We start from the raw sequence: 16,118 nt of genomic DNA on the forward strand, positions 1-16,118 counted from the left end.
GTCATTTTCACAAGTCTTTTTTCCAGGTTGGTAGTTGAGAGAGCTAGCAAGCGGCTGGTTTCTCGTCCTGTGGGCACTGGGCAGCATCACGCTGGAATCTGGTTTTGGCCGGGCGCTTTTCAGCTGCTTCGCTTTACTGGCGCAGTCCTAGGAAGTAGGAACCATATGATGATCTCGCAAAGTTTAAGTCACATTCGGTTCGGCTAAAGCTTCGTCGTTCTTTTACCGAAGCAGAAAAGAAACTAATAACCAGAGCAGTGACCAAAATGTAAATGCGTATGCCTTCTCATGCCCAAATTAATCATCATGGCAGGTCGCCATTAGAGATCATCATGGCAAATTAATCATTAATTTGGGCGCCAGGCTCCGTTGCAGGTCATGGTGTATTTTTGCCTTCTCATTAATTTGCCCAGATCTCTATTGTTGCAGGTCGCCGGCTAGTAGTTGGTGCCGCCGGAGCCGTCGAGGAAGGCGCCGAGAAGTGAAGAAGAATCCGACGCGGTGCGGTGTACATGGACAACCGTGATGGTGATGATTACTCCTTCTTGCCAAGCTTCGACGATGAGCTCCGGGACTGTGGCATGCCCGGCGAGGATGAAGATGACATGACTGATGCAACTGCCCTCTTGTTCGGTTCCGTGCCAGCGGCTATGGCTGGTGCTAGCCGTGCTGCTGCACCAGGTGTTGGCCGCGGCCGCGGCCGTGCCCGTGCCCATGACCGTGGCAGTGGCGCTGGTGCTGGCCGTGGCTGTGCGCCTGGTGCTCCTGCAGTTGCAGCGTCAGGTGCTCCTGCGGCTGACGCTGATGCGGCCCCTGCCCCTAGCGATGCTATCTCCTGTCTGGGCTCACTTTGATGAAATTACTGAGAATGTTGATGGAGAGGATCGTGTTATTGCTGTTTGCAAGATTTGTAGGTCTCGTTTGTCTGCTAATTCTGCTAATGGCACTGGTCATTTAAGTAGACATCATAAATCATGCCAAAAGAAATCTGATCATGCTAGTATGGTTCAAACTAGGTTTGCTTTAAATCCTGATGGATCTTATAGAAATTGGGAATATAAATTTGAAGTTGCTAGAGTTGAGCTGTGTCGGTTGATAGCTAGATTGGATTTGCCTTTCTATTGCTGATAATTCTGCTTGGGATGAGTACATCCAGCGTGCACACAATCCTAGATATAAGAGAGTATCTAGATTTACTACTGGTAGAGACCTGACTAAGAATTTTAATGAGAAACTGCACCATCTAAAAAATGATGTTTTTCCTGGTATCTCCTCTGTGTGTTTGACATCTGATATCTGGTATGGTAATTCTAAGGAAGATTATATAACTGTTGTTGCTACTATATCACTAATGATTGGGAGCTTAAAAAAAGTGTCATTGGTTTCAAACTGATTGAAGTGAGTCATAATGGTGTTAACATTGCTGAAGTTGTCTCTCGTGTGCTTAGAGATTTGGGGCCTCCTTGACAAAGTTTTTGCTGTTAGCCTTGATAATGCTTCTGCTAATACCAGTGCTATGCTTGTTTTGACTCCTTTACTTGATGGTTACTTGGGCTACGATGTGGCTCCCTCTGATCCTGCTAAAAAGTTATATCATGCGGTACATCAGCGTTGTGTTTGTCATATAATTAATTTGGTTGTTAAATCTGGTTTGAAAAGGCTTAAAACTTGCATAGAAGTTTTTAGAACGGCTATCAACTTCCTCAATTCATCTAATCAGCGTATTGCTCAATTCAAGAACTATTGTCTTGCTAAGGACATCAGGCCTCGTAAATTCTGTCTTGATATGGATGTTAGATGGAACTCCACCTATCTTATGCTTAAACATCTGATGCCATATAGATTTGTCTTTTCTGCATTCATCAATTCTCAATCTGGCTATGCACTATTAAATGAACAACACTGGTACATTGCTGAAAAGGTGTTGGAATTTCTTGAATTGTTCTATGAGTCCACTGTTGCACTTTCTGGTGTTTATTACCCCACTAGTCCATTGGTACTGCATCACATACTTGAGATTGCTACTCACCTGCAAAATTATGAAAATGACAACCAACTTGATGATGTTGTTGTGCCAATGAAATCTAAATTTCTCAAGTACTGGAAAAAAAATCCACTGTTATATTCTTTTGCATTTGTTCTGGACCCAAGGGCTAAGATCAGAGGTTTGCAAAATGTGCTTGACTTGCTTGCTCAATGTAACAATATCAGTTATATTGCTTATCTAGCTGAGGTTAAAGCTGAGTTGCATAAATTGTATGACAAGTATGAATGTAGATTTGGTGCAGCTAATCCAGCTAGGACCACACATCCATCTGGCCTGACACGTAAGAGGAAGCAGGCTTGGGGCAGGATTTTTGGAGGATTAGGTTCTTCTGGTACTTCAATTAGTACATCATTTTCATCTGCTTCATCTGGTGGTATATCTGAGCTCACTGCTTATCTGGACGGTGACAATGTTGTGGCCTATGATGATGATTTTGATGTACTCAATTGGTGGCATGAGCACAAACTGACCTTTCCAGTTCTCTCTATGTTGGCTAAAGATATTATGACTGTTCCTGTGTCAACTACTTCTTCGGAGTCTACTTTTAGTTTGTCTGGCAAGATAATTGAGGAGCGACGACGACGATTGGGCGCTGACACTGTGGAGATGTTGGTCTGCACCAAGGACTGGGAGCTTGGTGAGGAGCATGGACAACATACTGTGGTCGACAAGGAGTTAGAAGACTACTACAAAAACCAGTTCCTTGATGAAGATTCTACTACAACAGTTGATTGAAGGACAAGGATTAGGCAGGGACCAGTGAGATGAGATTATGAGACTCAGTCTCTAGACTTGTAAAACATTTGAATCTTGGGCTTGTAATAACTTTGACAATTGAACAATTTTTTGAGCTGGTCGTACTCTTTTCCTTGCTAGGATTTTTTCTCACGAGGTGTGAGTTTTACCTAACAAGGTTTTTAATGAGGCGGCATTGCAGACAGCTCTATTTAACCAGTTTGGTAATATTTACATCTTGGGTCGTCTTTTGGTCTGTTTATGTGATAGTGTGATTTGGGATTGGATTTGAATCTTAAAATTGAATTTGGAATTGAATCATGTGTTTCTTAACTATACGGGCTGCGGGCTGGCACGAAGGCCCACGGACCGTGCTTGGGCCCTCAGCCAGGCACGATAGCCTGTTTCGGCACGGCACAGCGGCACGCGTGCCATACGGGCTCGTGCCCAAACGGGCCGTGCCTGGCACGGGCCCGTGCCGTGCCGTGCCGGGTCGGCCCGTTGCTCAAGATTAACCATAGCATACTCTAAGTATATGCATACTTGACATGCCTAGTACCCTAGTTTAGTAAGATGATATACTCCATCTATATATACTTTGTCAGGCCATATAAATATAAGACATATACATAGGAGTAACTACTCTGTGGGAGTAGAAAATAATTTCCCTTATAAAACTATCTATATCTATTTTTGTATTTCCATCTATGTATACTATAAATCTATCTATTCTGTTCTATTTATATCTATCTATCTATCTATCTATCTATCTATCTATCTATAAAAAACACTACTACAAAACTACCCTATCACTACAGGTTTCTTAAAAACTGTGCCTCCGGGTCCATCACTGGAGTTTTTGGCTAAAATCAGCAGTGATAGCACCAACCGACACAGATATTTATATTATGACTGTCGGTATTAGCAAATAACCGACATTAATATTGGGTCATCACTGCCGGTTCAAGCCACAAACTGACACTGATATGCTGCAAAAAAGACTTCAAATTTTCTTATATAATGTTTGATGAAAATAACTTTATATCAAAGTTGCACTGCTTGACGAGATCTACAACTTCGTAGTTAAAACTTTATGATTTGAGATCATGCATTTGGATATCTGAATATACACCACAAGATTTTATAGAGTTAATACCAAAGGAGTCCATACTCTATAGTCATAAGTGAGTGTGTAGTGGTAGTTAAGGATTTTGGATGAAGAAGCGACCGAAACAAAAATTATACATCTTGAAAAGTTATGCAAATTTGTTGTTCATATTTTTTATTTAAAGTTGTTATGATTTCTCTTTATTTGATTCGCAAGATTTTATAGAAGTATACCAAAGAAAACAATATGTTCTATAGTCATAAGTTAGTGGATAGTGGTAGTTAAGGTTCTCGAATAGAGAAGCAACCAAAGCAAAAGTTGTATATGTTAAAGAGTCATGCAACTTTGTAGTTAACAATCTTTTTATTTAAAATCATCAAATTTAAAATTTAAATTTTTAAATGACCTCAGATGGAGAAACATCCAAAATAAAAGTTGTAGATTTTGAAAAGTTATGCAACTTTGTACTTGACTACCTTTTCATTTGAAATCATCTACCTAAGGAAAATTATATGTGAATATTGTCTTAGTTGAAATTCAAAATTTTCAAACGACCTCGGATGAAGAAATGAGCAAATTCAGTGTTGCAGATCTCGAAAAGTTATAAAACTTTATAGTTGATAACATGTTTATCTAATTTTATTTAGGGTCTCAAATATCCATTTCTAAACTAGATCAACATAAAATGGTGGGGGGATGAATATCTAAATAGATACAAGTGTCTTACAAGTAGAGTGGTTAGGGGACGAACCCACAAAGTGTTCGAGCGCTGCCGACTATAGTGCGCTAAAAATCTTGTGAGTTATGTACCTCTATGGTTGTATTGGTTCAAAAACCAACTGTGATGAGGTTTTTGAACCAACAATGATAGTGAAAAGAGTGAAAAAAAATGAAAAATAGCTGTGGCCTCACCTCTAAAGGAGACTTGCCGAGCTTGGAACAATAGTCAATCGATCTTGCTATTCCTTTTTTTCAAGTGCCAGTCGATCCATTCTATTCTTTTTTTAGAAAAAAATAGACTATCTGCCTTTGCCATTATGATGAAAAAATATAAAACAAACTCTAAATTTGCATCACACCCTACTATACTCACTATTTAAAATAATCTTCTAAAGTACTCACTGTTTTTTTTTCTTTCCACGTTTCAAGATATATTTCTATTGGATGGAACGTCTAGTAAAACAGTAGACTATTCACATGACGTAATCCTTCCGACCATCGCAATAGCAACGCAGGTATTTTTTTTAAAAAAAAAGGAGCCCTATGCAGGTAATAACTTTCAACACTAGTACTTGCATGGAAGAGTAGTCTATCGTCTGTTCTTCCCGTTGAGTTTTCGGGATCTCGCTCTCATGTACCAGCAAGTACATTGTAATTTGTAACACGTACACTGCCGCTTTTTATTTACTAAAATGTAGACCTTTACAAATCTGCCCGCACAGGTGATCTATACTGCACTCAGCGTCGTCTGCGACTACGACCCACAACTATGCAATCGTACTTTATACTGCACTCAGCATTTGCGACTACGACCAACAACTAATGTGCATCGTCCATCGATTTTTAGGTCAATATTTCAGTCGTCACAAAACTAAATGCATTATGTACTCGATCAAGCCACAGGCTACAGTTGATATTTTGATCTTTTTATCTTGACTAGGAAAGTGGTCCGTGCATTAATTTTTTAAAGGGTGCCTTTGGATGAGTGAAGCATTTTTCATTACTGCTCAGAATCACAAGAATTAGGCCTTGTTTAGTTCTAATTTTTTAGATTTTAACGCTGTAGTAATTTCGTTTGTATTTGATAAAAAATATCTAACTATAGACTAAGTAGGCTCAACAGATTCGTCTCGTAAATTATTACAATTAGTTTTTGTTTTCATCTATATTTAGTGCTCCATGCATGTGCCGTAAGATTCGATGTGACGGAGAATCTTGAAATTTTTTTGGATTTTTGATGATCTAAACAAGACCTGTTCCAAAAATAGTTGGAGCAAAGTAAACCGTTTTGGTTTCTCCGTGAAACAATTTTCTGTTTCTTCACTGCTAGAGCTCGAAACTGCCATATCCTAGTTTCACAATGATTCAATTTTTGTCTCTCTTACCTCCCTTCTATGCTAATAATTCATTTCTTTTGAATCATAATTCTTTTAGGGCAACAAGTTAAATAGATTATATTCAAGTTGTTCTTTGTCCATAAAAAATTCGATTTTTTAAGCATAGTTCTGTCTTTATGATTTTCCGGAAAAGATATATTAGAATTCCCTACTAGCCAAACAGATACATAAAGTGATTTTAATTCATCATTTCAAACATCTATTTGAAGATTTTGGATCTAAAATGTTTCTAAGAGAATCTAGATTCCTACCAAATGTACCATAAATAGACTATATAAGAGGTAAAGAGCACAAGGAAGAAGAGAAAAAAATATATATGAGTTCTACGCATACTTTCATTTTTCGTTCTAAGAACATCTTCAAGAGTTTTCAACAATTTCTTTCCAAAACCATAGAGTTTTCCAAATTGCCAAAAAAATAGAAGAAATAAATAAGACCATCTCCATTAATTTCTAATAATTCACTCCTAAAATATATGAAGACAATTTTACAGTATAAATCTTATACTGTTTCTAAATTATCCTAACCACTTTTATCTTTCTCTCTTTTATATTTACATCAGAAATCTTTTAATGCTCTTTATTTTTCTCATGCTCTTCCACCTTAGATTGAGAGACTGATAGACGCACGCAAAAATCCGCTTTTTCGGATTCTAAGTACCAAAAGATTGGGTGATGAGATTAGGAACTCTTGGAGATGGTTTTTTTTCTATTCTTGCCAAAAATCCTAGATTAGGAGGTTTTATTGGGAACTCTTGAAGATGCTCTAAATAACTACTCCGTAAATGTTTCACTTCTTGATGAGTAAAACTTCTTTAAGTTTAACTAGTATATAGAAATTAAAAAAACTTCCTAAACTTTTAGCAGGTGCAAATTATATAGCCACAGGATAGAAATGGAGAAGTGAAAAATTAGATGGAGATGACAATAGGTTTAAGCAAAAAATTTATCACCGATAGGAATATGTACTTCGCGCTAATTGACGGTTATAAACAAACAAATAAACAGAACTATTTAAAAGGTTTCAAGTGAAAAACAAAAACAAATGCTAGCGTAAAAAAAACAGCTACATATGCTGTTTGCGTGAACCACTCTACTAGTTCGAGCACCTTCAATAATGACATATGAGCTAGCTCTAAGTTTATTATTTTTTATATTTTACTAAAAAAGGTAAAAAAAAATATCTCTTGATCAATTGTTAGTCACTAGAAGATCATATGAAGTTGTCATGTAAAGTTATTCATCATATGATAAAAGTTAACATTATTGAAGAATATTTTTTTTCAGGCTAGTAACTCCAACAATTTAGCTATTCTTATTATGAAAGCTATTTTAGAATTTGTATAGTAAAAAATTGGCTCTACAAATATGCTATCTGGTTTTGTAAAATAGAAAGTTAATTATTCTTTAATTTTTGCTGGTCATATATAGCTAACCACTGATACTAGCTATTTAATTTTGTAAAATAGTAAAACTGCTATAGGTATTTTTAAAAAAAAGTTTTCTAATTTATAAAATAACTAAATAATAAAATTTAGCTACTAATTTTAGCCGAGAGTTAGGTCTCACGTTGAGCCGGTCCTCAAGCCGGCATCCTGGGTTCGATCCGGCAGTGGACCGGGAGGCCCCTGCATCGGCCTTCCTTGGTGAAAAAAAAACTATCTCATGCTGTTGAAAGTGTTCTTAAGGTAAAAAATATTGAAATATGAACTGTAGGCCTGATCGAGTACAATAATTTATCTGGGTTTGGTGACGGCAGTTACTAATACCTGAAACATTGACCTAAATCGATGGACGATGCACAGAGTTTGTTGGTCGTAGTCGCAGACGCTGAGTACAGTAATATAAAGTACCTGTGCGGGCAGATTTTCAAGGTGCACATTACAGCATTAATTAGTATAAAGCGGCAGTTTTTCAAACTACAATGTACTTGCTGGTACATGAGAGCAGGACGCCCAGAACTCAACGGGAAGAACAATGGCCTTAATTCCATGCAAGTACTAGCGTTGAAAGTTAGTACATTGACTGAACGGTTCTTGCTAAAGAAATGACCTGCGTTCTTATTGCGAAGGGCGGAAGGATTTCATCACGCGAATTGACTTGTGTTTTACTATTGGACGTTCTATCCAATGAAAATTTATCTTCAAACGCGGAAAGCAAAAAAAAAAAAAACCTAGTACTCAGAGGGTTATCTAATTATCTTTTATTATATGATAGGGACGGTAATTTAGATGCACATTCAGAGGTTACTTTATATTTTCATAATGGATAAGGTGGGTAGTTTTTTTTTAAAGGAAAAGAATATAATAGATCGACTGGCTCTTTAATTAAAGAAAAAGAGAGAATAGAGCGACTGGCTACTACTGGTAATGATGATACTTGTATCTTATTATTGTAAGAATTCTTAAAAAAAATTCTAGCAGGTCTCATGAGGATTAACGTGATGCCGTTTTTGCGTAATAGTAAAATGCCAGAAAAAAATGCTAATAAGAGACCAATGGACGTCCTTGTGATTTTATTATATCGCCATGCTATTTATTTGTATAAGATGCAAGTATGTCATGCAATACGACCATAGTTGTTTGTATCCTTGTCATTAACTAGTATTTCTTCGCTTGCAAATTATAAACAGTTATGTTTGTTATGTAGTTTTTAATATATATTTAGATACAATATATATCTTTTTTTAAAAAAAAATTGATACGGTGAATACCTTTGTGTGTAACAGTAATAAATCAAAGCACACCAACAGGTGAATTATTAGAGGGTGACCCACTAATGTCGTTAGGGAACCCTCTTTCTGGCTTTCTCTTCTATCGCTGTCACCACCCTTCGGTGCGTGGTGCCAAAGGCCAGCAACGGCTCTAAAAATAAGGGCAACAGTTGCAACCCCTCTCTCTCTCTCTCCCTCCTCTCTCCTATACCACCCGTCATCTTCACCTTCTTCTCTGGTGTTCTAAGTAGTTGTTGGCTTGGATCTGGGCTTACGCGCTTGGTAGCTTGCGTGCGCGGGTTTGGCAGATCCGACCTTACCATGGTGCTCGAGGTCGTGGCCTCTCGTAGCTAGGCTGAGAGGGTGGCAGCCGGCCTCTGCCGGGTGGTCAGATCTACACTCGGCGACATTGAATTTGCACTCTCTCTGGGCTGCGATCGGCCGGCCGGCGGTTGCAACCTACTAGGGGCTGCGGTGTCTACTGCTTCTTGGTGGCCGAATCTAGTGGCATGCAATGGGCCCAAGGTTGGACCTGCAGTGACACCCCTCTCTTTGTGCGGCTATGTCCTTGCCACGAGGTGTCTCCTCTCAATCAGCATGGCTACTATGGTGGTGTGAAGTCTGTTGCGGTCATGGTGCCCGCACTAGCAGCTTTGGCCCTTGGTTAGAGTTGTCGCCGCTGCGGATGCTACACGTGAAAACGACGACCCTCTATGCACATATAGGGGTGAAAACTATGCCCAGTTCTTCCGAGCCGGCGATAGTGGCATAGCCTATATATGCTATATACCTTCCTGGGAGGGAGGTCTAAGTCTCTGTTTGTTGGGGGTAGGCTAGAGATGAAAGTCCTAATCATGTGCTCTAACCGAGTTGTTGGCATTTGTGGATGTCAAAATCCTTCCTAAAGGCTTCGCTGGCGCACTTTCGTAGCTCATGTGCCACTAGTCTCGTCGAAGTTGCCCCTTTTGGTGTTGTGTCTGTGTATGCTTCAAGCTCCTCTTCACAATGGTCTGCCCACCTACTTTGGTGTTGCTACAGTCGATTGGTTCTTTGCAGTGGATACTTTGCCACTATCGCTCTCCTTTGACGGATGCTCTGTCATCGTTGCTACTCGGACAGATACTTGGCCACCGAAGTCGCTTTGGGTTCTCTTCTTGGATAGATGCTTTTGTCGTAGTTGCTGCTTTGGGTGAATAATTTGTTGTCGATGTCGCTACATAAGCCTCCCTCATGCGGCAACTGAGGGCGTGATGCCCTCCCCCTACTACGGATACTTTGTCATGTTCACTCTGGTGGATACTTTGTTGCCGTGTCGCTCGGGCGAACACCGTCGCTTCTTGGTGGATGCTTTGTCACCGTAGCTTCATCTCCTTTGCTAGCTCCATTGTATTGGTGTATTTTTTTTCTTTGCAGATCTAGTTGGTTAGGTTTAAGGTTGGAGGTGGAGAGTCTCTCCCTAAAGTATTTATTTTTGTTCTATTGTCGTTTAGGTTCCTAACCAGTTCCTCTGTGGTTTTGTAAGCGGTAACTATGGGTTCTGCTGTAGTTGCGTTGTTTAAGTCATTCGTTCAACATTTTTTCTTAATAAAATACACATGAACTCGTGTTGCACTGTTCAAAGCGTAGATATAATTTGGTGCGACAAATTCCCTGGAGTACAATCAACTAACTATATCACGTGAAATGCCTTGGCATGAGCATGATGTTATCGCTACAAACTTGCTTTTTTTTTTCAAAGATATGCACTGTACTGTACCATACAATGGATCTGAAGATCTTAAAGTTGGGCGTGAGAATGGAGCATAAAGGCATACTGTAGGCATATTGGTCATGTTATGAGGTTAGTCGTTTCTTCTCTGCTTCGGCGAAGAACGACGAAGCTTTTGGCCAAATGTGACCTAAACTTTGCGAGATCATCATGGTTCCTACTTCCTAGGACTGCGCCAGTAAAGCGAAGCAACTGAAAAAGCGCGGCCAAAACCAGATTGCAGAATGATGCTGTTTGCTGCGCACGGGACGAGAAACCAGCCACTTGCTAACTCTCTCAAGTCTCAACACTAACCTCGAAAGGTGACTTTTGAAAATGACAGTGCAATTCGCAAGAGGAGGACAGGGCACAAAAAGTGGGAAGCGTCGGTGCGGGGGGAGAGGAAATTCCAAACCTGGCGATCCTTCTTCCGGACATATCGCGAATTCATTGAGACCTCACATCAGAGGGAGATTTTAGGTTGGCAATCCTGAAAGCAACCCCTTCATGGCTGATGCTCGCCGGCCCTAGGGTCTGGGAGGAACACAGCTGAACACACTACTCCTCTGAATCTTTGGCGATGCAGCGCAAGAAAATCTTATTGATTGTATGCTTCTGTGTTTCTGCAAGTTTATTTATCTGGATTTCGTTCTAAAAAAATTAGTAGCACGTGTTTATATGCGTAAGCTTTTGGAAGTGATTTGGGGATTGAAGCACCGTGCGTGAACAGCTAGTGCTCGCTTCTGACTTCCGTGAGTGATGGATCTCACGCTTTCACGTTAGTTTTTGGTTAGGTAGATAGATTGCTCGCTCAATCTTCGTCAAACTTTAAGATTTGTAGTCAAATAAAATATGTAAAACTGGCAGAGTCACCAGCCTCCAACAGACCAATAGGCAATAGATCAAGTAGCCTTTCTAAAAAACCAATAGATCAAGTAGACGTAAGAAAAAAAAAAGTTGTTTCTCCTAAAAGAGAGAAAATTTCTATATATACTAAGTATAAAATCAGAAGAGGAAGAAAGAAGAGGGAAGATACGCACGTCTTAACCCTCCAACTCATGCAACTTTTATTCAGCCACGATATCATCTATCCATCAGACCATAACAAATGACCATTGCAATAGCAGCATTGGCAGCGCACACCATAATCCATGATTTAACAATCTACGATTTCTACACAGACACAAACACCACACCACACGACACGACACGAGCTAAGCAACTGTTACCGGAACCTCACAAGTCACAACACGGAGCAGTTCAGTTCAGTTCAGTCCATACGCACACGTCATTTCGTTGTTTTCACTGACCGGCTCTGAGTACATATATACGATACGACTAGAAAAGTTCCAGATTATTTATGCAATAATAGTTTGGAATTTTAGGATCTTTATACTGTTATTATCTTATTATAATGGAGGGTAGACTGGGTAGTAGATGGATCTTGCTGTCTCGACTCTCAGATGGCGAGGACGAGGCCTGGCAGCGACTTGTGTGCGCTGTCGCCGCGGCGGCTCTGCCACAGGCATTTGGGCCCTGCAGCTGCCGAGGGGGACGAGAAAGAAGAAGAGGCAGCGTCCTGCTGCTTACGCGGAGCGCCTGCAATGTCAGCTTTCTTGGCGGAGGCGGCGGCGCCGGAGAGGAGGGTGACGGTGAGGTCGGTGTTGAAGTACTCCCTGAGCTGCGTGATCACCCCATCGGGTCCCACGGTCCAGGCGTGCACCCAGTAGAGCTGGCGCGCGTCGTCCGCGCCCTCGGCGATGACGGTGGACCCGAAGGCGTCGACGGAGCGCGGGGAGAAGACGAATCCTACTCCCCCACCGCCGCGGCTCTTGTCGCGCTGGTCCGCGCCGGTGAGGAGGCGCATCATGTGCTGGCGCGTGGGGGGCCCATGGAACCACCACTCGAGGTCGGGCGCCAGCAGCTCCTGCGCCCGGCGCGCGTCGCGGGCGTTGAGCGCCTCGTACAGCCACAGCACCAGGAAGCGGTTGCGCTGCTCCGCCGACTCCCCGGCGACGAACGCCGACGCCTCCGCCGCGTCCAGCTCCGCCGTCTCGTGCGGGCGCGGCGACGCCGCTCCCTGACGACCTCGAGGGGTAGCCAGCTCCTGCCGCGAGCGCCGCGCGCGTAGGCTCTCCGATCCGATCCTCGCCCCGCTCCGCTCGAGGCTGTGGCTTTGAGAAACTGTCGAGCTACGTACTCTGCAACGGAAATGGGTGGAGACGAGGACGCGGTGGAGGTCTGGACTGTGGGCTGTGGTGAGGCGAGCGGGCGTTTATATAGAGGAGCGTCGCGCCTGCGGCTAAGCGCTAGATTAGCATCTAGGTCCTTGCAATTTGGAGATTGTGTAGTAAAACCTCTGTTGTTTTTTTCTCTTATCTACGTCTCTGTCATCTTTGACCGTCGGCAGCCGCAGTCTGGGGGCTGAGATATTTGAGATTTCAGGCAGGCAGGAGATTTAACAGCGAAATCAGATACCAGGACTAGCGTCAGGACAGGTGTCATGTTAGAGCGGTGCATGCTCTATGGCCTGCTTTTGATATCCAGAGTCTTGTTTACTCGAAATTTGACTCGATTTTTTTTTTTAATTTTCACCGGAGGATTACTCCAACCTAAATATATTTAAAAGGGTCAAAAAGACAGATTTACTGAAGTTTACATAAATTTTGAGGAGAAAACAACAACAACAACAACAACCGCCGCACCGAACGCCCTAGCGCTAGGGCGAGAAGTGGCAGAGCCACAGATAAACAAGAAAACAGTAGCAGGACGCGGAGACTACTACATCAGAACAAATGAGCTCTTCGACGATGCCTCCAGGGGGTGAATGACGTCGTAACGTAATCATCGTCATCCAAGCCGAAGCTTGACAAGGATTTCTCCCGAGCCATGTGTCGATGAGAAGTAGTTGCAAGGCTCTTCAGTGACGCCTTCAAGAAGGAGAATCTCGTCGCTGACTCAAAAAGTTTGAGCTGAGCTTTCGCCCAGAGCCGTTGCCAAAGCCTCCAAAGACCCACCCGCGACTGAGGTGGTAGCCGGCCGCCTCCACACCATGCAGAGCCTTTCGGACTCGCCCTCGATGATGGTAGGAGCGCACCGGCAAACATCAACCGCCTTCGCTCAGCGCGGAGCTATGCCGGACTCGCCCGCGACGAGGGGAGGCACGCAAAAGCGTTCTCGCCTGAACAGAGGGGGTGTCGGCCGCCGCCACACCGCGCGGAGCCACTCCCGAACTCGTCCGCGGCGGTGGGAGGCGCGCGCCAACAAGGATGCCCAAACGTGCCGGTCGCCGCCACACCGCGCGGAGCCACACCTGGACTCGCCCGCGACGGAGGGAGGCGCGCACCGGCAAGCAACCATCCTGACGAGGGGAGGAGCCGATCACCACCACACCACACGGAGCCATTGTTGGACTCGCCCGTGAGATGGGAGGCGCGCACCGGCACTCCAACAGCACGCTATCACCCACGAGGTTGCCGAGGTCGACGCCGTCGCGGTGACCAAACTGCGTTGTGCCTTCCTGAGGAGAAGACGGGAAGGCGCCCACGAATACGGAACCCTGCCGCCAGCAAGCCCGCGGCCAAACCTCGCAAACGTGCCGCAGTTGGCCCCTGCACAAACGCGAAGGGCACACTGCCCCACTGCCGGCACGCCAGCAGCCGAACCGTGTGTCCCGCGACGCTGCAGGACCACCCAGATAGGGTCAGAGAAGCCCAAAGTCCGCCGCCTCGCGGATGACCAATAAGCAGCAGACAGATCGAGACCCAGGAGGCCCCAATCCGTCCACGATAGTTCAAGGTCGTCCTTGTCGATGTAGGAGAGGAGGGGATCCGCCGGTGGTGAAGGAGAATGGAGGGAGGGCGGTGGGGCCGGAGCCACCGCCACCCCCGCCACCGGCCCAAGGCATCGGGGTAGGGAGAGAGGTAGGGACGGCAAAACCGGGCGTGGGGGAGCCGGATCCAGCCACCAAGGCGCAGCTTGCGCCGCCGCCATGACGAGGCGCGCGCGGCCGCAACGGAGCAGGAGGTCCGGGGAGAGGTAGGGCGGGCAAGCGACTCCACCGAGCCCGAACCGCCGCCGTCCACTTCGTCTTGAGCGACCGCTAGTGGGGGTCGCCGGATCCGGAGCAGGAGGACACGGATCCAAACGCCGGAGCACCGGATCCGCGGCCAAGGAGCATGGATCCGCCGCCCCGAGCCCACCAGCGGCGTTGGAAGAGAGAGACGGGGAGAGATAGGGAGAAAATGGAGGGAGAGAGGGTGCCGTAGGGAGCCAACTAAGGGGCGCCGCTGCGGGCCGCCGCCACCGCTAGCCGGAGCTGCGGCGACAGCGGCCGGAGCTGGCTTACGAGCGGCGGCGCGAGTGTCGCCCCGAGTCGCCTGGGGGAGACGACGTGGGGCTCACCTCCCTTCCCCCTTCCACCCAAGAGTGGGAACTGTGATGCTTGGGCAGCAAGGAGGAAAACCTGTGGAGCTTGCCTCGATATTGTGGAATTAATGGCGACCGGCGACTGAACATGTACTACTGTGGAATTTCAAAATTTTTTTATTTTTACATATATATAAATGATACTCGAATGTTGTGGGTTTTAACAGGTTTGTAAAATGGGTTTAGAAAAGTGGCGAATCTGTAATTGAATCGAAACAGCCGAGCCATGTCCGGAGAAAAGCGGGAAAGAGGAACTGAAGAAACGGACCCAAGCTTTTTTGTTTTGTTTTGCCCCCACGAAACAACGCGGCGGCAGCTCACGAGCGGACGACGATGGCATGGCCACCATGGCCACATCATTCTCGGGCGTTCCGCGTTCGCTTTCGGTGCAGGCGCATCCGTCTCCGTCCCTCCCAGTCCCAGGCAGCCTCGGCCGCTGCCCTCCGGGTGCAAGAGCCGCGGGTGTCGTCGTCGTGGTCACCAAGAGGCGCGCGCGCCCCGTGCGCAGTGGCCAGTGGCCGTGGCGTCAGAGTGCGCGAGCACTGGCACTCCGCGACGGCGAACTCTCGCAACTTTTTGCAGCGATCCTGGCATGGCATGCGGCGTGGGCGTTGTCAGTTGCCACCGCCTGTGTTGTCTCCATCTGGGGGCGAGGGGATCGGGGGAGGGCTGCTCCGTGCCGTGTCCCCGGATGGCCGGATCCCTGTACCGGTCGAGAGCACTGCACCGCCGGGCGCCGGCCTGCGCGCACAAAGGCCACCAAAGAATCATATCTGTTTGCATTAGTACCATCGTTTTCTATACGTTGCATTGGTTGGTTGGTGCGTGTGCATGCTCCTGCAAAATTCCTTTTCTTTACGAGCACTAACAAACTTCGCAGACATAATCACCAACTTTGACACGAGTGATGACCGAAGCAACAACGGCTATCTCTTGGTATCGAACCGACAGTCCAAGCACACAGGCACCCAATTAAGCCATATCGCTCGTTCCCATAGTGTGTATGATGTGGGTTCGATCGAGCCTGTCATCCATATTCTCACAAACCCGGCCACTCATGAATCATCATGAACCTCATCCGTCCACAGTCCACCTCTGTCATTTGTGATAGTACTGCGGCCGGAGGTTAGGGTTCGGAACGACAGGCGGGATCTGTGGTGTGGCGATGCTCGTATGCTCAAGTTCCGATCCACCACACGATGGTGGGCTTAATGACGACGGTGG

General features: G+C 45.1%; 2 protein-coding genes across 2 annotated transcripts; one reads left to right on the plus strand and one right to left on the minus strand.

Moving 5' to 3' along the window:
• Window positions 715-2,782, plus strand: LOC110432464 (zinc finger BED domain-containing protein RICESLEEPER 2-like). Its single transcript, XM_021452941.1, has 3 exons — window positions 715-949; window positions 1,449-1,600; window positions 1,721-2,782. Exons 1-3 carry the CDS (start codon window positions 715-717, stop codon window positions 2,780-2,782), a joined length of 1,449 nt encoding a protein of 482 aa, XP_021308616.1.
• LOC8084018 lies at window positions 11,434-14,459 on the minus strand. Its single transcript, XM_002467967.2, has 4 exons — window positions 14,221-14,459; window positions 14,066-14,147; window positions 13,701-13,986; window positions 11,434-12,719 (listed from the first exon to the last, which is right to left on the minus strand). Exons 1-4 carry the CDS (start codon window positions 14,457-14,459, stop codon window positions 11,926-11,928), a joined length of 1,401 nt encoding a protein of 466 aa, XP_002468012.2. The 3' UTR covers window positions 11,434-11,925.

This window comes from Sorghum bicolor, chromosome 1 (assembly GCF_000003195.3).
Source record: "Sorghum bicolor cultivar BTx623 chromosome 1, Sorghum_bicolor_NCBIv3, whole genome shotgun sequence".
Taxonomy (NCBI): Eukaryota; Viridiplantae; Streptophyta; class Magnoliopsida; order Poales; family Poaceae; genus Sorghum; species Sorghum bicolor.